We start from the raw sequence: 24,765 nt of genomic DNA on the forward strand, positions 1-24,765 counted from the left end.
CTTGACAAGAACGTGTATTCTGCTGTTGTTGGATGAAGAGTGCTATAAATGTCAATTAGTCTCCTTTCCCTTTTTCTACCTTTTTCTCCAAATGTATAATTTTCAGCCAATTAATTCTACTCCAAAAAATTTTCAATGGCTAATAGTCTTTATAGCTGTCTACAAGTTGTAGGTGAAGTCTTCTCTCCTGCCTTATAAAAATTTTAATAGTTTATCTTGAATGTTCAAGATACTTTATGTATTTCTAAACAGATGAGTCAATAATATGAGGAATATATTTATGAAGGTTGGAAGCATGCAGATGACCTCCAGTATGAAACTGAAGACTTTCCATCAAATGCCATCTATTTTTCTCTACTTAACTGCCACTTTGTTCAGTATTATGTTGCCTTGTTCTAGTCATGTTTCAGTGTATAGTCTTCTCCCATAGACAGGAACTTCTTTCCCTGAGAACATCTTAGTGTTACTATGCGAGAACATGCTTAGTGTTTGGAAACTCATTGTTGGACTATTGGATAAGAAGTCTGGCTATGACTGATATTGAAATGATGGTCTAAAGTAAGGATAGCAAATCATGAATCATGGAGTCATCATTTTTTGGTAAGGTTCTGAAGGGGTGCTTTTACATTTGCTACCTTCTTGATCATCATGCCAAACACTATCTACCTGTCAGACTGTTTAAAAGAAACTGAAGGGTTCCTTTAATTTCAGTGTCAGCAGAACATTCCGGTGTCTACAGAATTATTATTCCTTCTCCATCTCTATGTACCACTCCTTTAACAGTGTCACAGACATTATTCCAAACATCAGTTGATTCTAAATATGGGGGCACTAATTACTACTGCATTTCCTCAATACTAAGATTTCAGTGATTGCAGGGTGCATTTCAGTTTTAATTTGGAAAAATGTAACATTGCATTTCATTATGATTGAATTACACAAATACTTATACACATACTGGACTTTACTTCTGGTCGTGACATAGTAACACTTAATAGATTTCCTGCCATAAACAACTATAAATTGCCAAAGTATATAAAGATATTTTTCTCAAACACATCACAAAAGGCAATGCAGAACTATGATTCCCGAGAGAAGGGAAACACATGAGTTGAGCCCCGTGATCTTTCTAGATATCTGCCTGTAGGCACAATAGTCATGCTGAGTTGAGAGACAGTAATTGGAGCTCAGAATGGCTGATGTAGTCAGTTATTGGAGGGGAATCAAAACTTGCACCATGATACCAGCATGGAGTGAGTGAATTCCTCTTTTACGCCCCCCCCCTTTTTTTTTTAACATTACACAGACAGTGACTGTAGTTAGGGTGGCATCAATGTTGCCATAAGGAGAGATAAAGCTTTTATTTAAAAAAAAAAAAAGTTACCATCATATTGACTGGAGGAACTAGATTAAGAAGCCCTGTGACACCCAGGGCCACTGGAGACTAAAGAGAGAACCCTGGAAAGGAGAGATCCCAGAGAAGAAAAAAGAAGGGGAACCACTAATTAGAAGTGCAATCTCAGTACAGGTCACTGAGCTCGAAACCATGGATACATGGAACAAGTTGAAAGCAGCAGCTAGCAACTAAGGCTGAAAGAACCACAGGTGTGAGTTTATAATTTGGTCAAGCCAAGTTACTTACCTGCTAAAACAAAAATAACACTTGTGGGGGCAACTTTGAATTATGGTGTTGGCGAAGAATCTTGAATATACCATGGACTGCCAGAAGAACAAACAAATCTGTCTTGGAAGAAGTACAGTCAGAATGCTTCTTAGAAGCAAGGATGGCAAGACTTCTCATGTACTTTGGACATGTTATCAGTAGGGACCAGTCCCTGGTGAAGGACATTAGCCTTGGTAAATTAGGTCCGCAAAAAACAGGAAGACCCTCAATGAGAAGGATTGACACAGCGGCTGCAGCAATGGCTCAAGCATAACAATTGTGAGGATGGCACGGAACAGGGCAGTATTTTGTTCTGTTGGTATGTAGGGTCACTGTGAGTCAGAACTGACTCAATGGCACCTCATAACAACAAAGTTTATACATGATAACATCCAGATCGTTATCTGGATACAGTACAGAATGTGACCTAATCTTGAGGGAAAAGACAATCAACAAATGCCAATCCCTGGATGTCCCAGATACTGAAAATATCAAATAACGACTTTATGCCACCTATTATAATTATGGTCAGCGGGGAAAAGGAATACACGTGTAATTTTTTTAATGAATGAAAAGATAGGAAAATGTAAGCGAGAAACTCTCCACATTCTGCAACTGGCAGAACAAGTAGAAAAGTCAATTAAGAGGTAGAGGATCTTAACAACACTCTTAATCACTTTAACTTAATTGATATTCGTACAACACTATACTTGACAACTACAGAATATCCATTGTTTTCAAGTGTAATAAGAGATCAGATACTTCAAATAATAGAGCATGTTCTCTGATCAAAATGAAATTAAATTACAACTTTAATAACAGTAACTAGGGAAAAACCAAATATTTGGAAATTAAACCAAGATAGACCATATGCTGAGCCATAAAACAAATCTTAATAAGCTTAAAAGGAATAAAATAATAGAGTATTTTTTAGACATTGGAATGAAAATTAGAAATAATTATGATCTAGGAAAACTTTTGGAATTAAACAAAAACTTATAAACAGTTCATGGATCAAAGAATAAATTACAATGGAAATTAGAAAATATTTCAAATTGAATGATAGCGAAAGTACACCTCATCAAATTGGTGTATACAACAAAAGCTGAGCTTTGAGGTAAATTTATAACTTTCAGTGATTTTTATTAGAAATTAAGACGGGTAACCAGTAATGTCAGCTTCCTATTTAAAAGCTAGAAAAAGAAGAGCAATTTAAACCTAAAGAAAGTTACTGAGTAGTAAAGATAATACCAGAAATGTTAAAAAAAAAAAAAGACAAAAAATAGAGAAAATTAACAAACCACAAGACGGATATTTGAAAACATAATGAAGCCTTTGCTAGACTGATAAACAGAAAATTAAAAAAAAAAAATAACACAAATACCAGAGGGACAGGAGGCATCACTATAGATCGTACAGATGTTAAAAAAAGATTAAGAAAATATTGAGAACAAATTTATACTAATAAATTTTACCACTTACATGAAATGAAAAAAACACCTTTAAAGACAGAGCTATGAAGAAGGAGATAATCTACCCCTACACCTATTAAAATAATTTAATTCATATTTTAAATTATTTCCATTAAGAAAATTCTAGACCCAGGTGACTCCACTGGGAATACTGCCAAACATTTAAGGAAAAACAAAAACATTTATGCATGAACTCTTTTTAGAAAAAACAGAGTAGAAAGCACTTTTTAACTCTATTTGTGAGGCCAGCAGTATACTGATTATAAAAGCAGACAGAGATAATACAAGAAAAAAATTATAGATCAATAGCTGATAATCATAGACAGAAAAATCATTAACAAAATATTCTCAAATCAAATTCAGCAGTATATAAAAAAGATATGATGACATCATGACCAAGTGGGCTTTATCCCAGGAATGCAAGATTAGATTTACATTGAAATATCAATTGATGTAATTCACCATATTAACAGAATAAACGATAAAGTCCATATGATCATTTCATTTTCTAACCCAAAGTCATAAATATTGATGCCTATGTTTTCTTCTAAGGGTTTGGTAGTTTTAGCTCTTATATTTAGGCCTGTGATACATTTTGTGTTAGTTTTGTATGTGAGATACGGATCCAAATTTTTTTTTTAAATAATGGATACCCAATTGTCCCATGTTATTTGTTAAAAAGACTATTTTTGTCCTGTTGAATTTTATTGGCACCATTGTAGAACATCAGTTGACCATAAAAGCGAGGTTTTATTTCTGGGTTATCAGTTCTGTTCTGCTGATGTATATTCCTGTCCTTTTTCTAGTACCACACTGTCTTGATTATTGTAGCTTTGTAGTAAGTTTTGAAATTGGGTAGTGTAAGTTTTCCAACTTTGTTCCTTTTTAAGATTGTTTTGGCTATTCTAAATTCTTTGAATTTCCTTATAATTTTAGATTCTTCTTGTCAATTTCTGTACAATAACCAGCAGAGATTTTAATAGGGACTGTGGTGAATCTGTTGACCAATTTGTGGGGCATTTTTTTACCATCTTAATGGAGCTCTGGTGGTACAGTGGTTAAGACCTATGGCTGCAAATCAAAAAGGTTGGCAGTTCAAATCCACCAGCCACTCCTTGGAAACCAATTTGTGGGGCATTTTTTTACCATCTTAATGGAGCTCTGGTGGTACAGTGGTTAAGACCTATGGCTGCAAATCAAAAAGGTTGGCAGTTCAAATCCACCAGCCACTCCTTGGAAACCCTCTAGGGCAGTTCTACTCTGTCCTTATAGGGTCGCTATGAGTTGGAACTGCCTCCTTGATGACAATGGGTTTTACCATCTTAACATTATTATGTCTTGTGATCTATGCTCATGGGATGTCCTTCCATTTATTTAGAACATCTTTCTTTCAACGATGTTTTGTAGTTTTCAGTGTATATCTTGCACTTTTGTTAAATATAGTGTCATTTTGATTGTTTATTAAATACGACTGGTTATAGCACTGATCCCTATGAAACCTAAAAAAAAAAACTTAATTTTTGTCCTTTATGTAAAATAAAGTGGACCTCCAACAATTTTTTTTCTAAATTTTTATTTTGTTGATGTTGAGAATATACACAGCAAAACATATACCAGTTCAACAGTTTATTCATGTACAATTTAGTGACATTGATTACATTCTTTGAGTTGTGCAACAATTCTCACCCTCCTTTTCTGAGTTGTTCCTCCCTCATTAATGTAAACTCACTACCCCCTAAGATTCCTATCTAATCTTTTGAGTTGTTGTTTTCAGTTTAATCCCATATAGATAGTTCTTAAAAGGGCACAGTACTCAAGGCAGACTTTTAAATTAGTTAAGCTAAACTATCGTTCAGTTTTAAGAAGACATCAGGGAATATTTTTGGTTTAAGGTTTAAAGATTATCTCAGGGCAATAGTTTCAGGAGTTCATACAACCTCCATGACTCCAGAAGGTCTACAGTCCATGAGAATTTAAAATTCTTTTCTGTGTTTTCCCCCTTGTGATCAGGGTTCTTCTATAGAATCTTTGGTCGAAATGTTCAGTAATGGTAGCCGGGCACCATCCAGTTCTGATCTCATGGCAAAGGAGGCAGTTGTTCATGGAGGCACCTAACCACATGTTCCATTTACTACTCCTATTCTTGACTCTCCTTTTTCCTCACTTGCTCCAGGTAAATAGAGACCACTTGTTATGGCTTGGATGGCCACTTGCAAGCTTTTAAGACCCCAGGCACTATGCAGTGAATTAGGAGGTAGAACAGAAGCACTAAACACGTCATTAGGCCAGTTAACTGGGATGTCTCACAATACTGTGACCCTAAGCTACCAAATCCAGGAACCAAATCATATGAGGTATTTGTACATAAGCAGACTCATTAGCTACTCTTTTTTTTTTTGTCTTTGTTGTAGATATACCTATCACACAACTTTTGCCAGTTCAGCTTTTTATAGGTGTACAACTTATTGGCAGCAATTACAATAATCAGTCGTGCAACCCTACTCTGAGTTAGCTAGTGCTGCTTTAACAGAAATACCACAAGTGGATGGTTTTGACAAAGAGAAGTTTATTCTCATACAATCTAGGAGGCTGGAAGTCCGAATTTAGGGCACCAGCTCCCAGTGAAGGCTTTCTCTCTCTGGGGGGAAGGTCCTTGTCATTAATATAACTGCCTCTAATCGACTCAACGACACTGGTTTTTTTTTTTTTTTTTTTAATTCTGCCTCATTAACATTATGATGTTAGGATTTACAACAAATAGGGTAGTCACATCAGATCACAAAATGGTGGAGAACCATACAATACTGGGAATCATGGCCTAGTCAAGTTGACACACATTTTTGGAGGACGCGATTCAATCCATAACATTCTACCCTTTGGCCCCCCCAAAATTCCATCCTTGTCAAATGTAAAAAACATTCACCCCATTGTATCATCCCAAAAGTCTTAAATCAACTCCAAGTCCAAACTCCATCCTGGGGCAAAATTTCTTTTTATCTGTGAAATCTGAAATACAAGTTATCTGCTTCTGAAGTACAATGATGGAACAGGCACAAGGTAGACATTTCCATTACAAATGGGAGAAATTGGAGGGATAGAAGGCATAACAGGCACCAAGCAAGTCAGCAGAACACATTACGTTAGCTCTCAAGTCTTGAAAATAATCCTCTGTTCTCTGAGACCATTTAGGCAATGGCCCTGCCCTCCAGACTCTGGGTATTGGCCACATCTCAGACTCTGGAGAATGGAAATGTCAATGTCATCTCCAGGCTCCACCCTCCAGGCCCACTGGAATGGCAACTCTGCTCCCTCGCACTTGAACAGCCCCATTCTCCTCATCCATTTTAGTGGTGACTCCACTCCCTCGGCCTTGGCAGGCCCTGTTCTTCTGCCCATTGAGTGTGGCATCCCCAACCCCTCAGCTTTGGATAGCAGGTCTGGCCCCATCTTGCTGGCACTCATGAAAGGCAACCCCACACTCTGGAACTGAATTGATAAAGACCTGAGTCCTTGAAACCTAGGAGGTGGTGGCCGCATCCTTTGAAACCCCTGAGGTCATGGCATCACACTTTGAGACCCCAGAGATCATGGTCCCACCCTTTGAGACTGAGGCAGCTCTGCTTCCTGTTTTCCTTGTCTATTCAGCTTCTCTTTCCTGATTCCTCGGTCTCTCAGTCCCTTGGGCCTCTTGGGCCAGCCCAACCTCTTGTTCAAGTGTTCAAAGCTCTTCAGTTCTACTGATAAGTACCTGGAGACACCCCACTCTGCCAGTAAACCTTAGCTGGAAGGCACTCAGCATTCTTGCTCCCTGGATTGGCAAACCTAGCTCCACCAATAAGTGCCTGGAGGCACCCCACGCTGCCAGGAAGCCTCCTGGCAAAGGCACTCAGTTCTCTCACTTTGTGGGTCAGCTCCTGCACTGTCTCCTGCTGGTCTCCTAGCTCTGCTGCTGCCATTTCTTTGCTGTTGCTTCTTACCGTGTGCACTGTCTCTGGTGTTACAGCTTTCCTCACTTCCTTCTGAGTCTTCATCAGGATTGTCTTTGATGTCCATAATTCCACTAACAGTCCCGTGAAGGCAATCTGGGCTTGGTACTTTAAAATTCTTCCAGTCTATACCGATTACTCAGTTCCAAAACTGTTTCCACATTGTAGGTACCTGTTAGAGCAGCACCCCACTCCCCTGGTACCAGATTCCATCTTACTTATCTAGTGCTGCTATAACAGAAATACCACAAGTGGATGGCTTTAAGGAACAGAAATTCTCTCACAGTCTAGGAGGCTATAAATCCGAATTCAGGGAGCCAGCACCAGGGGAAAGCTTTCTCTCTCTGTCGGCTCTGGGGGAAGGTCCTTGTCATCAATCTTTCCCTGGTCTAGAAGCTTCTCAGCACAGGGACCCAGGGTCCAAAGGACATGCTCTGCTCCTGGTGCTTCTTTCTTCATGGTAGGAAGTCCCACTTCTCTCTGCTTGCGTCTCTCTTCTATAGCTCACTAGAGATTAACTCAAGATGAAAGCAAATCCTGTAGATTGAGTCCCTGCCTCATTAACGTAACTGCCTCTAATCCTTCTTCATTAACACCATAGAGGTTAGGATTTACAGTTTGTAGGATAATCACATCAGATCACAATATGGTGGACAACCAGACGATACTAGGAATCATGTCTAGCCAAGTTGACACACATTTTTGGGGGACACAACTCAATCCATAACATGTACTCTTAATCAATGTGATTTTTCTATCAATGTTAACCCCCTTTTCCCCTCCCTCCCACCCTGGTAACCACTAATAAACTTTGGTCTCTATACATCTGCCTTTTCTTGTCTTTTTATGTGAGGTCATACTATATTTGTCCTTTTGTTATTGGCTTATTTTGCTCAGCATAATGTCTTCAAGCTCCATCCATACTGTATTGTAGCATGTATCAAGACTTCAGTTCTCCCACTGGCTGAGCATCCATTTTTAAGAACTCTGCAAAGTGATATTTCTGAATATCCTCACATTCATTCACTTGTTCATTCAACAAACATTTATTAAGCGCCTTCTATATGTGCCAGGCAGATACAGATAAGAAATAGTTCCTGCCCTCATGGAGACTTAAGTCACAGAATTTAATATCGATTTATCAGTAAAATTCAATAAAAAAATTTAAAATAGCCTCTGACAACTTGTACCACTCATTTAAATCTTATTGATCTCATATATTATGTTGTTAGGTAACCCCTTTTGATGTTCTTTTGTTAAAATTTGAAATACCACATATGTCTATAAACAACTACTTATAAAGAATATTTATGAGCTTTTTTGCCCCCTTACTTTTTAACCTGGTTTTATTGTTTGCTTCTAACCTATAACTGAGTTAAGATATATTCTCTTAATACCTTTTGGAAGAGGACATAATAAAAAGAAAGGGGATATTAATTTAAGTGTTCTATACTTAAGTGTTTTTCATGTCTGAATAATATCAGGTAAAGTATTGGGGGAATGATGTCTGAGCTCATAAGATCTGAGTTAAAGTCAACACTGGCATTCACTAGCTGAAACTTTTAATCAAGTTACTTGACATTCTGAGCCTTATTTTCCTCCATGAAATAAAAATATTTATTGTTTAACCTATTTCAGTTGTTGTGGAAATAAAATTAGATAATTATTGTGAATGGATTTTGAAATGCCAATGTGCTTTATAGCTATTGTTTTACATGATAATTGGTTTGTGTTCTCTCTCCTACAGGAATACCAGCTCATTGTTTTACATGATAATTGGTTTGTGTTCTCTCTCCTACAGGAATACCAGCTCATGATAGGACTCAGTAATTGGATGCTCTGGGCTGCCTATTTCATCACATTCTTCTTTTTGTATTTAATTGTCATCTTTTTCATGTGCATGATTTTCTTCGTGAAGGCAAGTGTCTATTTGACTGTAGCGTACTGCAGCTCTATTTTGAGAAGAAAACAGAAACATGCTGTGGGCTGAACCGGGCTCAGGTTGCCAGGAAAATGAAAACGCAGAAACTCAGAAGCTGCGTGTTCTCTGCAAACGAAACTTAAATCTATAAAAAAAAATCTAGATGGGCAGAATTCTGTAAGAAATGGATTGTTTGTTTAAGTTTCCATCTCACTAGGAAGTGTCATCAGTCTCAGTAGAACTATTAAAATATATTTAAGGATGTTGCACTTTTCCTCTTTTGTTTTCTTGTGACATTGCTTAGAGTATGACTAAATTGGCTTCTTGGTTGTTTTGCTAGATTGAACCTGCTCCAGTTCTCCAACACAGTGACCCATCTCTCATCTTTGTCTTTTTGGTGTGTTTTGCCATTGCCTCAATATTCTTCACCTTTATGATTAGCACCTTCTTCAATAAAGGTGAGTCTAAGACTTCTCCTGTGGAAGATCCTCAGTGACTAAGAAAATATTGTCTAAAAGGGGATTATATTTGGGAGCTCCTTCTAAACTTTAGTTGCCACCTCATGTATAGCTCTGCTTATATTCTAACTGAAGAGACTAATATCATATGCATGTGAAATGATTTGAAAGGAAGTGAAGAGTCCAGTGAAAATCAATATAACACAGGATACATGAGAAAAAGGATAAAAACCGAAATAGAATCATAGAAGCTCTTTCTAACCTTTAGCTGCTGCATCATATATGGTAAATATCTACCTGTCCACAAGGAAGGCTTTTATATATTCTGTGTGGAGGGATTGAGGAGTGCTGGTGGCACAGTCATTAAGAGCCCAGCTGCTAACCGAAAGATCGGCAGTTCAAACCCACCAGCTGCTCCTTGGAAACCCTATAGGGCAGTTCTACTCTGTTCTATAGGGTCGCTATTAGTCAGAATTGACTCAACGTCAATCGGTTTGGTTTTTTGGTATGTGGAGGGATTAATATCTTCCAATATATCATGATTAGAGGAGTGTGTGAAGAGGAAGGACACCAAAAAACAGCTTGACTGAAAGAATGTTTGCATTTCATTACCAGATCCTTATTTCATGTCCACTGTATGTATGTGAAATACGGTGCCTGCCCCCAAAGAGCTAACATTGACCTTGGGGACATGAATATCATGTGCACAAAAAGTGATTTGAGGGGATATGCAGAGAGCAATGAAATTTAGTGGAGCACAGCATACACATGAAAAACAGGATAAAAATACTCCAACTTCAGATTGAGGTTGAGATAAACCTAAGAATGTTTCCTGAAGAGATTGCTTTTCAGACACTTGTAAAGGATTGGAGGATGGAAGTAGGGAGTCAGGTCAATGGATGCAAGGATCCATTCATTCATTCATTTAAATCCTTGGATCACTTACCTTGTACCTGGGACAGTATCTAATATGCAAAGGATAATATGAGGGCTTACATGGGAAGAGCAGGTGTGTCCAAATAACTCCATTTCATAGGTATTTTTTTTTCCTCAGTACATTGTCAAGAGGGGCAGAGGGGGGTCCTCCCAAGGCTTAGGATCATGCATACGACCTACAGGGCAACAAAAACAACAAAATCAAAACAAAAACAGCAAACCCATGGGTAGACAAAAGTCATGTGTTAACATGAGGCAGAATGTGATTTAGTAAAGAGAAGAGCAAGATACATAGAAAGCAAATAAGAACGTCTTCTGTTTCCAGCATTATGGCAGACTAGATACTGTGGACAATTTTGCATGTGTCTTCTGGTGCATGTTAGAAACGGGATTGCTGGGTCCAGCATGACTAGGTTATGTCAAACAAACACTTTTGAAGTGATTCTACCAGTTTACAGTCCTGGAAGATGATGAGAATTCCTGCCATTTCTTTGCTGTTGCTTCTTACCGTGTGCACTGTCTCTGGTGTTACAGCTTTCCTCACTTCCTTCTGAGTCTTCATCAGGATTGTCTTTGATGTCCATAATTTCCATATCCTTTGTTGTCCATATCCTTTCCAATATTTGGCATTGGCAAATTTTAATTTGTGCCAAATTAGGGGTATAAAATGTTATAGCAATGTTTTCAAAATTTTATAGTGGTAAAATATATAAACATACAATTTGCCATTTTAACCATTTTTAAGTGTACAATTCAGTGATACTAATTACACTCACGGTGTTGTGTGACCCTCCCCACCACTATCTATTTCCATAACTTTTTATCACTAAAACAAAAACTCTCTCACGGTAATATGAATTTCAATCTTCATTTTCTCTAGTATTAATGAACCTGTGCATGTGTTTTTATTCATATGAGAAACATGCATTTCCTCATCTATAATACCTGTTAATGTATTCTGATTTTTTTTTTTACTATTATTGATTTGCAGGAATTCTTTACATATTCCTGCTACTTACCTTTTGTGAGTTACAGATGCCTTGCAAACTTTCCCATGTTTGGAGCTTTTAGCTTTTTTTATGATGTGTTTTGACAGGTCCCGGTTTTAGTGTAGTAAAATTTAGCAATTTTTTCCTTCATAGTTTGTATAGATACTATATGTCTCATTAAAAATTTGTCTTATAATCCAAGGTCATGAAATTATTCTCCTATGTTCTATATGGGAATGGATTTTGCGTGTTTGTGTCTGTGTGTGTGTGGTGCAAGGCAGCAAATTGATCTTGTTTTTTAAAAATGTATACATAGTTTCCCAGCAACATTTGAAAAACAGTACGCCCTTTCCTCCATTATCTGCAGTGCCTGATCTGTTGTGAATCAAAGTTCCATACGTGTATGGGTTTCTTTCAGAGGCTGTCCATTATTTGATCTATTTCTCTATGCTTGGATCATGTTCATAGGGTTTTAATTGAAACAGCTTCATAATACATCTTGTTATCTGGTAGGACAAGACACCCAATATGTTATTTTTCCTTAGGCATGTCTTTGGCTGTTATTGGCACTTTGTTATCCTATATGTATTTTAGAATAACTGTGTTATGTTTCACGAAAAAAACTTCAGATTTTTTTTTGAAATGTATTACACGTATCAATCATTTTGGAGAAAACTGATACCTTTATAATTTTGAATGATCCTATCCATATCCAAGAACATGATATATATTTCCATTTGACTGGGTCTTCTTTAATGCTTTTTTCTAACGTTTTATATAATTTTATCTACGAAAGTTTGACAGATGTCTTTGTGGATATTTGTATATTTTTATTATTATAAATTAAATGTTTTAGACATTGTGTTTTCCAGCTGCTTGTGATGTATTTAAATTGACTTTAAATGTTTTTATCAGTTGTTTACTAAATTGGAAACCCTGGTGGTGTAGTGGTTAAGTGCTACAGCTGCTAACCAAAGGGTTGGCATTTCAAATCCACCAGCTCCTTGGAAACCCTATGAAGCAGTTCTGCTCTGTTCTATAGGGTTGCTATGAGTTGGAATTGACTCAATGGCAATGGGTTGGGTTTGGTTTTTTTGTTTTACTAAATTATTTAATTATTTCTAACAAAACATAACTATGGATTCTTTTGGGGTTTATACGTATATATTCACACTTATTTTCATATCAGGTGAAAATAAGTGAAAATTTTTTCCTCTCCAGTAATTTTCTTATTTTGTCTCACTGCACTGGCTGGGTCTTCCAATATATAAAAGGAAGTAAAACAAGCATCCTTGTCTTGTCCTTATAACATAAAATTTGCCATTCTAATACCTCTAAAATGTACAATTCAGTGCCATTAAGTACATTCACAATGTTGTGCAACCATCACCACTATTTAGTTCCAAAACATTTCCATCACTCTCCCTAAAAACTTTGTTTCTGTGAAGCAGTTCTTTCCTATTCTGCCCTCCCTGCAGCCCTTCTGCCTTTGGTATGTATGGATTTACCTATGTAGATATTTCATATTAACAGAATCATGTAACATGTAGCCTTTTGTTTCTGGCTTTTTTCACTTAGTATAATGTTTTCATGCTTCATCTATGTTGTAGCATTACTTATTATGGCTGAGTAATATTCCATTGTAAACATTTTGTTTCTTCATTAATCAGTATAAATGTTTGAGTTGTCTCTACCTTTTGGCTAGTGTGCATAGTGCTCCTATGAACATTCATGTCCAAATTTTTGTTTTGTTTTCAATTTCAATACCCGTTTTCAATTCAGTTTCCTCAAGAACATATGTTTTCACTTATCTTGGGTGTGTGCCTAGGAGCCCTGGTCCCGCAGTGGTTAAAGTATTTGGCTGCTAACCAAAAGGTTGGCGCTTCAAACCCATCAGCCATTCCACAGGAGAAAGACGTGGCAGTTGGCTTCCTAAACATTTACACCTTAGAAACCCTTTGGGGCAGTTCTATTCTGTCCTATAGGGTCACTATAAGTTGGAATTGACTTGAAGACAGTAGGTTTGGTTTTGGTTTTTTATATACCTAGAAGTGGATTTGACGGCACTGGGTTCTGGGTTAGAAGTGGATTGCTGGATCACATGATAATTCGATTGTGAAATGATAACAATGATTGTGACAATGGCACAGGACCAGGCAATGTTTTGTTCTGTTGTGCATAGGGTCTCAATGAGTCGGAATTGACTCAACAGCACCTAACAACACATGATAATTCTACATTTAACTTATTGAAGAACCACCAAATGTTTTCCTGAGACACTGAAATATTCTATATTTCTACCTGCAACGTATGAAGGTTCTAATTCCTCCACCTCCTTGCAAACATTAGTTATTCTGAGTTTTTAAAATTATTATTATACCCGGCCACAACTGAGGACTGCCCTAACAGGGAGCACAACAGAGAACCCCTGAGGGAACAGGAGATCAGTGGGATGCAGACGCCAAATTCTCATAAAAAGACCAGACTTAATGGTCTGACTGAGACTAGAGGAATCCCGGCGGTCATGGTCCCCAAACCTTCTGTTGGCCCAGGACAGGAACCATCCCCGAAGACAACTCATCAGACATGGAAGGGACTGGACAGTGGGTAGGAGAGAGATGCTGATGAAGAATGAGCTACTTGTATCAGGTGGACACTTGAGACTGTGTTGGCATCTCCTGTCTGGAGGGGAGATAGGAGGGTAGAGAGGGTTAGAAACTGGCAAAATTGTCACAAAAGGAGAGACTGGAAGGGCTGACTCATTAGGGGGAGAGTAAGTGGGAGTAAGGTGTATATAAGCTTATATGTGACAGACTGACTTCATTTGTAAACGTTCACTTACAGCTCAATAAAAATTATTAAAAAACATTATTATAGCTGTCTTAGTAGTTATGAAGTGGTATTTCATTGTAGTTTTGATTTGCATTTTGTAAGTAACTAATGATGTTGTACATCCTTTAATGTACTTGTCATTGTTGTTAGGTGCCATCGAGTCAGTTCCGACTCATAGCAACACTGTGGGCTACAGAACAAAACACTGCCTGGTGCTTTGCCATGCTCACAATCGTGGTTATGCTTAAGCCCACTGTTGCAGCCACTGTGTCAATCCACCTTGTTGAGGGTCTTCCTCTTTTTTGCTGATCCAGTACTCTACCAAGCATGATGTCCTTCTCCAGGGACTGATGCCTCCTGATAACATGTCCAAAGTATGTAAGACGCAGTCTCGCCATCCTTGCTTCCAAGGAGCATTCTGGTTGTACTTCTTCCAGGACAGATTTGTCTGTTCTTTTGGAAGTCCATAATATATTTAATATTCTTCGCCAACACCACAATTCAGAGGCATCAGGTTTCCTCGGTCTTCCTTATTCATTGTCTAGCTTTTGCCTGCATAAGATATGATTGAAAATAGCATGGCTTGGGTCAGGTGCACCTTAGTCTTCAAGGTGACATCTTTGCTTTTCAACACTTTAAAGAGGTCTTTTGCAGCAGATTTGCCCAATGCAGTGCATCTCTTGATTTCTTGACTGCTGCTTCCATGGGTATTGAATTGTGGATCTGAGTAAAATGAAATCCTTGACAACTTCAATCTTTTGTCCGTTTATCATGATGTTGCTTATTAGTCCAGTTGTGAGAATTTTTGTTTTCTTTATGTTGAGATGTAATCTATACTGAAGGCAGTGGTCTTTGACCTCTTCCTCCACGTGTCTGTCAGTTTGTTGTACTTTGGGGGCTTGCGTGTTGCTGTGATGCTGGAAGCTATGCCACCAGTATTCAGATGCCAACAGGGTCACCCATGGCAGACAGGTTTCAGCTGATCTTCTAGACTAAGACAGACTAGGAAGAAGGACCAGGCAGTCTACTTCTGAAAAGAATTAGCCAGTGAAAACCTTATGAATGTACTTGTTGGGCCACTATTATATCTTCTTTGGAGAAATGTCTATTCAAGTCTTTTGCTCATTTTTTAGTTGGGTTGTCCAATTTGTTGTTTAATTGTAAGAATTGTTTATATATTCTTGATACTAGACCCTTATCAAATATATGATTTCCAAATTGCCTTTTAACTAATTCTCTTGGCAGTGTCCTTTGATGCACAAATTTTTTTTAATTTTTATAAAATCCAATTTATTTTTTATTTTGTTGCTTGTGCTTTTGGTGTGCTATCTAAGAGTTAACTGAAAATCCAAGCTCATGAAGATTTATCATATCTTCTAAGGGTTTTATAGTTTTGGCACTTATATTTAGGCCTTTGATTCATTTGTAGTTAGTTTTTTTATATGGTGTAAGTAAGGATCTAATGTCATTGTTTGCATGTAGGTATCCACTACTCTCAGCACCATTAGCTGAAGGTTCTAGTCTTTCCCCCATTGAATGGTGTTGGGATACTTGTTGAAAATCAATTGACCATGTATGTCTGTTTTTTTTTTTTTTTTCCTGGACTCTAAATTCTATTCAGTTGATCTATATGTCTATCCTGATGTCAGTACCATTCTATTTTGATTATTTTAGCTTTGTAGTAAGTTTGAAAATGGAGAGTGCAAGCACTCCAGCATTGTTCTTTGTTTTCAAGATTGTTCTGACTATTCAGGATTCCTTGCAATTCCATAAGAATTTGAGAATTGGTTTTTACATTTCTGCCAAAAAAAACTTATAGAAATTTTGATAGGAATAGCATTGAATCTGTAGATTGCTTTGGGTAGTATTGACATCTTAACAATATTAAGTCTTTTCATTCGTGAACATGAGATATCCTTCCATTTATTTAAGTCTTCTTAATTTCTTTCGACACTGTTTTTTTTTTTACTCTTCAGTGTATGATTCTTGTACCCCTGGGTTAAATTTATTTTGAAGTGTTCTATTATTTTTGATGCTGTTGTGTATATTGACCATAGCATAGCTAAAGGGAACAGAAGAAATGATGAAGTAAAAGAGCTGAACAGAAGATTTCAAAGGGCAGCCTGAGAAGGCAAAATGTTTTAATGAAATGTGCAAAAACTGGAGTTAGAAAACCAAAATGGACGAATGTGCTCAGCATTTCTCAACCTGAAAGAACTGAAGAATAAATTCATGCTTCTAGTTATAATACTCAATTTTTTTGGGGGGGGGCAAAAAATTGAACAACACAGGAGGAATCAAAAGAAGATGGAAAGAATACACAGAGTCACTATACCAAAAAATTGGTCGATGTTCAACCATTTCAGGAGCTAGCATATGATCAAGAATTGATGGCACTGAAGGAAGAAGTTCAAGTTACACTGAAGGCACTGGTGAAAAACAAGGCTTCAGGAATTGACACAATACCAACTGAGATGCTTCAACAAACAGATGCAACACTGGTAGCACTTGTCTATGCCAAGAAATTTGGCCAACAGACAGGAATAGATCCATATATGTGCCCTTCCAAAGAAAAGTGATCCAATGGAATGTAAAAATTTGCCAAAGATGATAAAAAAAACAGTGGTAGCAGTACATTGACCGGAAACTACCAGAAATTCAAGCCAGATTCAGAAGAGAATGTGGAACAAGGGATATCATTGCTGATATCAGATGGATCTTGGCTGAAAGCAGAGAATACTAGAAAGATGTTTACCTGTGTTTTATAGACTATGCAGAGGCATTCAGCTGTGTGAATCACAACAAATTATGGGTAATATTGTGAAGAATGGGAATTCCAGAACATGTGGAACTTGTTCATAGACCAAGAGGCAGTGGTTGGAACAGAACAAGGGGACACTGCGTAGTTTAAAATTAGATAAAGTGTGCATCACGGTAGTATCCTTTCACCATACTTATCTAATCTGTATGCTGAACAAATAATGCAAGAAGCTGGACTATATGAAGAAGAACCAGGGCATCGGGACTGGAGGAAAACTAATTAACAACCTGCGATATGCAGATGACACAACCTTGTTTGCCGAAAGTGAAGAGGACTTGAAGCACTTACTGATGAAGATCAAAGACCACAACCTTCACTATGAATTACACCTTAACATAAAGAAAATAAAAATCCTCACAACTGGACCAATAAGCAACATCATGATAAATAGAGAAAAGGTTGAAGTTGTCAGTGATTTCATTTTACCTGAATCCACAGTCAATGCCCATGGAAGTAGTAGTCAAGAAATCAAATGATGTATTGCATTGGGCAAATCACCTGCAAAAGACCTCTTTACTTGTTAGAAAGCAAAGACATAACTTTGAGGACTAAGGTGTGCCTGATCCAAGCCATTGTATTTTCAATCGCATCATATGATTTGAAAGCTAGACACTGAATAAGGAAGACCAAAGAAGAGTTGATGCATTTGAACTGTGGTGTTGGTAAAGAATATTGAATATACCACGGTCTGCCAGAAGAATGAACAAATCTGTCTTGGAAGAAATGCAGCCAACAATACTCCTTAGAAGCCAAGATGGCAAGACTACGTCTTATATACTTTGGACATGTTATCAGTAGGGAACAGTCCTGGGAGAAGGACATCATGCATGGTAAAGTAGAGGCTTAGTGAAAGAGAGGAAGACCCTCAAAGAGATGGATTGATACGGTGGCTACAACAGTGGGCTCAAACACAGCAATGATTGTGAGGATGGCACAGGACTGGGCAGTGTTTCATTCTGCTGTATATAAGGTTACTATGAGTCAGAATTGACTCAATGGCACCTAACAACAACTGATATTATAAAATGGTATTTCTTTTTTAATTAATGATGTGAATTGTATAAACTGCTTCTTAAATATTTTACCAATTTTGTGTTCTTGAGATGAATTTAAATTGATCAGGGTATGCTTTCTTTTGTGTGCTTGCTGGATTAGTTTTGCCAATATTTGGTTTAAGATTTTTACCTGGACATTCAGCAGTGAGATTGCCCTGTAATTTGACTTTTTGTTCTTTGTTTGCTTTTGACATGAAGTTACGCTGTTGTGTGCTGTTGAGTCAATTGTGACTGACTCGTAACAACTCTATAGAGAGGTAGCTTCATAAAATTACTGGGAAGTATATACCTTTTTTTCGGTTCTATGGAAATTTTAGTACCAAATTTTAATGATTACTTCTTTGATATCTGCTAGAACTTGCTGATGAAGCTGTTGGAAAGGGTTTTAATTGCTGATTCAATTTCTTTAATGGTTATAGGACAATCAGGTTTTCTAGTTCATCACTTAGTTTTACTAACTTGTATTTTAAAATTTATCATCTTAGTGAGTTCTCAAATTTATTGGTAAAATATGGTTAGTTTAATAATGGTTTTCTTATGTTTTTAATACCTGTACCATCTATAGTGATATATCTCCTTTTTCCTTATATTGGCTATTTATTCTCTCTTTTAACTGGTTCATTCATTTTATTAGTCTTTTCAGAGAATCACTTTTTTTTCCTTCAGAAATTTATTTTTATTAATTCCTTCCATAAACTTTGTGTTTATTTGCTTTTTTCCTCTAACTTCTGGTAGTAAACAATTGACTTATTTATTTCCAGGGTTTCTTTTAATAAATTAATTTAAGGCTAGACATTTCTCTCATAGTAATGCTTTGGCACCATGCCAGAAGTGCCAATAAGTAAGATTTTGCAGTTTTTCCATGAAAGTATTTTGGAATTTTTCTTATGATTTCTTCTTTAACTTCAGAGTTATTTAAAAGTATGTATCTTAATTTCTCAGCATATTGAGTTTTCCTAGATGTTTTTTGGTTTCCAGCTTAATTCTTTTGAAATTTGTTGGGACTTACTTTGTCGCTTAGTTCATGCCCAATTTTTTAAAAATAAATATTCCACGTATGCTTGAAATAAATGCATAGTATCACTTTGCTTAGTGTAGTTGTCTATGTATGTCCATTAGGTCACGTTCGTTAATCGAATTGTTTGCTTTTTTACATTCTTTCTGATTTTTTTCTCCTTGTTCCATCAGTTACTAAGAGAGATACATTTAAATTCCTGCTATAATTATAGATTTGTGCATTTCTCCTTAAAGTTCTGAGAATTTTTGCCTTATATATTTTGGTGCCGTATTACTAAATGTATTTGATATATTGCCTTGGTTACACTTAACTCCCAATTGACTCTGTATGTTTATGATTTAGATTTCAAAAACAAACAAACAAAAAATCACAACCATGCCCACTATAAGTCCCTAGTTCATTTTCTCTCTCACTCACCTAGATACTGTCTCACACCTGTACTTTCTCCTCAGTCCCCCAAACACTGTCCTCTCTCCTCACTCTCTGCTTGTTTCCTACTTTAATGAGCAAAATGGAAATATCAGAAGAGACCTTCCAAACTCCTTCAGCATCTACCTATCTCTCTGCCTAGTAGAGTTTATACTCACATACTCTTTAATTTTATTCTCATATCTAAAGCCAAACTATTTATACATTGGATTCCATCTTCACTCACTATTCAAAAACATACTTTCTGCAGTTTTCTGTCTTCCACAGAATCCTTCTCTCTCTCTCTCTGCTGGATCACTTATACTGCCATACAAATATGCTATTATTTCTCCCAACTTAAGTAACATTTTATTAACCCCAATTCTCCTTTTAGCTCCTGCCCAGTTTCCTTGCGCTCTTTTGTCACACAGTTTCCTAAAAGAACTATCTATATTTGTTGTCACCAGTTTGCCTCCTCTCTTTCTCTTTAAAATTTTAATCATGAAAAATAAGACACTTTGATTAGTGCATAAAACATAAATGTTCTAGTTGGTGTATGAGGTGTGTGAAGTGAGGTAAAGAAGGAAAGCAAGACACATTCCTAATAATGAAATAGTATCTGTTGTACTTAATATCCAGCTTTAATTGGGATGCTGCATTTTAACTCCTGATGAGGTTAGTGGGTCTCTTGGCAAGAATTTTCTTTCAGTGTTTTATCAGAGTCATATTTTTGGAATTCTTAATACTCTAAACCACATCCTTTTCTTTGACATCAACTTTTTCTATTTATTCAGGTGTTCCCCTCCCATCCCCAGTATCATAAAAAAAAAAAAAAAAATACAATCTAGGTATTTTCTGATTATGCCAGTTGTAATATCTTAAACCAACTTTTTTTTAAATAATATTTTACTGTGTTTTCAATGAAAGTTTACACAGCAAATTAGGTCACCATTTAACAGTATCTACAGAAATTGTTCAGTGACAGTGGTTACATTTTTCACAGTGTTTCAACATACTCAGTTCATTTCTGGTTGTTCTGTTTCCAGTAATCTAGTTTCCTCTGCCCCCTTACCATCTCATCTTTGCTTTAGAGTAATTGTTGACCCTTTGGTCTCATATAGATAATTTTTTAAAGGAGCACAGTACTCACAGGTGATATTCTTTATTTTTTTGAGCCAGTCTGTCATTTACTTAAAGGATGACCTCAGGGGATAGTTTCAGTTCATGATGTAAAGAGTATCTCAGGGTGATAGTCTCAGGGAGTCCTCCAATCTCAACCAGTCCAGTAATTCTGGACTTTTTAAGAATTTGTGTTCTGTTCCCATTATTCTCTGATTCGATCGAGTTCCATGTATTGCAGCTCTGTTCAGAATGGTTGGTAGTGGTAGCGACCACCATCTACCTCTTCTGGTCTCAGGGTAGATAAGGCTGTGGTTTGTGTAGACTAGATGGATAAATTTCAGAAAAGTTAGTTCCTCGCATTTTTCATTTCAGCCTTTAATTCACTTTAAAAAATATTTGAGTACTTACTATGTGCCAGACATTTTATTATGTGCTGGGGGAAGCAGTGGTGAACAAAATAGACATGCTGATATTCTCCTAAGTTTATTTTAGTGTGCTCTTAAAATTAAAAATTGTATTTGTATTTTAGGGTTTTGAAGGTTGTTTAAATTGACTTTGTAATTTCCTCCTTATATGCAGCTAATTATGCTGTTTCTTTCGGAGGATTCCTATATTATGCCACCTACTTTCCATATAACATCGTCTCTCAAAATTATGCAAAAATTACACTCTTCCAGAAGCTGACTTCTTGTCTCAGCTCAAATATCGCAATGGCACTGGGAACTCAATTCCTAGTGAAGGCAGAAATGGATAGTAAGTATTATTTTGCCTTGCTCTAAAATAAGATATATATTTTCTAACTCATAGAATATTCACATTTTAATATTGATTATTGCTAAACTACCCTCCAGAAAAATTAGACCACTTTATGCTACCGTTTATAGTGTGGGTATTCCCACATTCCTTCCAAAAAATTTACCACAAGTCTGTTGAGGCCTCTTCCTACTCCTTTTCCAGAATTGCCGCCCTCTGTCTAGTGGTAGGGAAAGAAGCAACATGGGTCTGCTTTTAATAATTTCTTTCTTCCTTTTCCCATGTGTGCATTATCTACAAATGATTCTCCTAGTCTTTCGTTCTGTATTCAGCATCCATCTCTACTTTTCAATGATTATAAATATTTTTCCAAAATTATATATTTTAGTGAACATTCAGCTAGCATGAGGTGGGGTGGAGAGGAAAGGGCCATGTCTTAATCCACAGGTCTGCTTATTATTCTTAAAGCTTATTTTCCTGACCTTTTGGTATGAAGTTTTTTCGGTCATTACCAATTATTTTTTTGTTTGTGGTTTAGAAGAGAGTGCCTTTCGTGAGTACATACTTAATTGTCCTCTTGGACAGCCTACATTCTAAGGGTATAAGAAAGTAGTTGTTCACAGTTGGTATCTCTAAAGAGTAAAAATACATTTTATTTTCTTTACTGTTTAATTATGATGAAGACGAATAACTCTGTTTTAGTCTCAGTTGGAACCTATATTAAATGTCTCCTGTTGTGTTTTAGATATTGGAATTAAATGGAGTAACATTTTGTCATCAACACAAACAGATAACTTTGTCTTTGCCTATATACTGGGAATGCTTTTATTCGATGCTTTCTTGTATGGCCTTGTGGCCTGGTATATAGAAGCTGTCTTTCCGGGAGAGTATGGTATGCCCAAGCCATGGAACTTTTTCTTGCTGGTGAGTTACAATGCTTCTGTTATGAAGAGAGACCACAGTCCTTCAGAACCTGTTTTGTAAAGCTGTGAAAGCTATCATGGATTAATTTTGTACTGTCTATAATTTAATAATTTTATCAGTAGATCAGGTGAAAGAATAATTCTCATCTACACTCCAGCCATACTCATTCACTAGCCTTTTCATAACACATTGTAAGCCCTCCAATATATATAAATATAAATAATCTGTCAGTCATGGCCTGCAACCGCAAACTTTACAAATTGTGTCTTTTCCAGCCAAGTGTTTCATGAAAGATTGAACTCAGGGCATAAAGAAATGAATATATGGTAGGTCTTTGAATGCCAGTTAAGAGAGGTTCAGCTATGTTCCATCTGGGCACTGACCACCTGCTTTGTTTCCTTAGTTAGCCTAGATAGCTTAGAGTTAGAATCATAGATAATGGCGGGCATCTACATATTGTCCTCCATTCTCAATCTTTTCCCTTAATGCCATTGGCTTATATATGGCTCAGAGAAGTGATACAATTACTTTTCATTGTGACCTCATTTTGTAGTTATAATTTTAATAGAGTACTCTGTTTTTATGCCCTGGGTATTCAAATTATAGGCAATTGTCTCCAAAATTTAATCCCAAGAAATTTCTTGCAATTCATTGTAATACAAAGCAAAACAGGAGAAAGTATTTTTAAATGCTTCATTTTTCAATGTCATCATGGTGATTACATTTTTATTCCCTTCTTAGCACTCTTACTGGTTTGGGGAATCAACGGAGGAGAACAAAGATAGAACCCAATTTTATGAGACAATTCAGAGCAAGTACTTTGAGGCCGAGCCTACTGACTTGGTGGCAGGTATCCAGATCAAACATTTGCGCAAGGTATTATTTCACGGGTCTCATTTTCTTGATGGAACTGAAATTTAGTTTACAGTTCAAGATAAATAATCAGATACTAATAAAAGGAAACCCTGGTGGCGTAATGGTTAAGAGCTACAGCTGCTAACCAAAAGGTCGGCACTTCAAATCCACCAGGTGCTCCTTGGAAACCCTGTGGGGCAGTTCTATTCCATCCTATAGGGTCGCTATTAGTTGGAATCAACTTTATGGCAATGGTTTTTTTTGGGGGGGGGGGTTTAATAAAAGGTTATAGTCATCATGTTTCCTTTGAGAAAGATCCAAATGAAAATTATGCCATATATAATAAAAAGCCACATCTTCCCTCTCTGCTTCTTCCAGAATAGAATCAGGTTTCTATAAACTATGGAAGTATCTATGAATGTTCTTGTATCAATGAATGTTCTTATTTTCAAAAGTAGAGCCAAAGTGGAGCCTAATGATTAGACTATGTGAATATTAATTTTTGTTCACAACTGTTTTGTATTCATCTATTTGTAACCCCCCCTGACCTGGTGTTTGGCAAGGAGGGACTGTTTGATCTCTCATTTATCTGGATCAACTCCAGGCATGTAATACTCAGGTAACCTGTATATACACTGGCACTCTCTTCCCTGTTAGCTGTCTAGTTAAGGTTGATTTGCATTTTTACTTCCACAGCTTGTGGAAACTCGAAGTCCTCTTGAAAATTCTGCTAATTTGGGGGGAGGGGGGATGTTGATGTTCTTGGTGTTATCTCTGCCTCCAATATGCCATATGCTGTCTCTATTTTAGTTACATCAACTCAGATGTAAAATTCAGTATTTTCCCTGGTTCCCTCAGGAAATCCATTCACATCAAACATTTTTGTGGATATAGTAACCTATAATATAAATTGGGGCTGGATGGGGTTAACTCAAGAAACACATAGACTGTGGTCATTTCCCCAGCTCTACATACCCTTGTCTCCTCCCATTTTTTCTTTATGCTTTTCCTCCCAGATTGCTTCCTGTAATGTGCAGAGCACTCATCTCTCCTCACACTCCCCCATACTTGCACACCCAGCCTTATGAGAGTGCTCAGAAGAACGAAGGACTTTTGTCATTCATATGTTCATTGGTTTCTTCATTCATTCATTTATTCTTGGCATTGGGAATATAGTAGTGAAAAAGACAGATAAAATCCCTGCCCTCAAGAAATTTAGGCTCCAGTGTGAATAAAAGTTAGTTAGCATTTAAACAAATCAACAAACAAAATAATTATGTTGTTGTTAGGTGCCCTGGAGTCTATTTTCATAGAACTGCCCCATAGGGTTTTCTTGGCTGTAATCTTTACAGCAGCAGATCACCAGGTCTTTCTCCCACAGAGCTGCTGGGCAGGTTGGAACCGCCAACCTTTGGGCTAGCAGCTGAATGCTTAACCATTGTGCCACCTCTAGTACACAGTAAATGCCATTTAGAAAATAAATAGGGTGATGCGATAGTAACTAAGGGGTAGTATTGTTGTTATTGTGATATGCCATAGAGTTGATTTTCAA

At 36.9% G+C, this 24,765-nt stretch overlaps 1 protein-coding gene across 1 annotated transcript in view; it reads left to right on the plus strand.

The window, feature by feature from the left end:
- The window catches only part of LOC126087505 (phospholipid-transporting ATPase ABCA3-like), a 239,836-nt gene that overhangs the window by 87,672 nt on the left and 127,399 nt on the right, over nucleotides 1-24,765 (plus strand). The window contains exons 7-11 of the mRNA XM_049905036.1: nucleotides 8,923-9,039; nucleotides 9,383-9,500; nucleotides 21,261-21,434; nucleotides 22,180-22,358; nucleotides 23,100-23,234. Of these exons, the coding sequence (XP_049760993.1) occupies nucleotides 8,923-9,039; nucleotides 9,383-9,500; nucleotides 21,261-21,434; nucleotides 22,180-22,358; nucleotides 23,100-23,234 (723 nt within the window). The remainder of the gene's footprint in view (nucleotides 1-8,922; nucleotides 9,040-9,382; nucleotides 9,501-21,260; nucleotides 21,435-22,179; nucleotides 22,359-23,099; nucleotides 23,235-24,765) is intronic.

The sequence above is a fragment of the Elephas maximus genome, chromosome 12, assembly GCF_024166365.1.
Source record: "Elephas maximus indicus isolate mEleMax1 chromosome 12, mEleMax1 primary haplotype, whole genome shotgun sequence".
NCBI lineage: Eukaryota > Metazoa > Chordata > Mammalia > Proboscidea > Elephantidae > Elephas > Elephas maximus.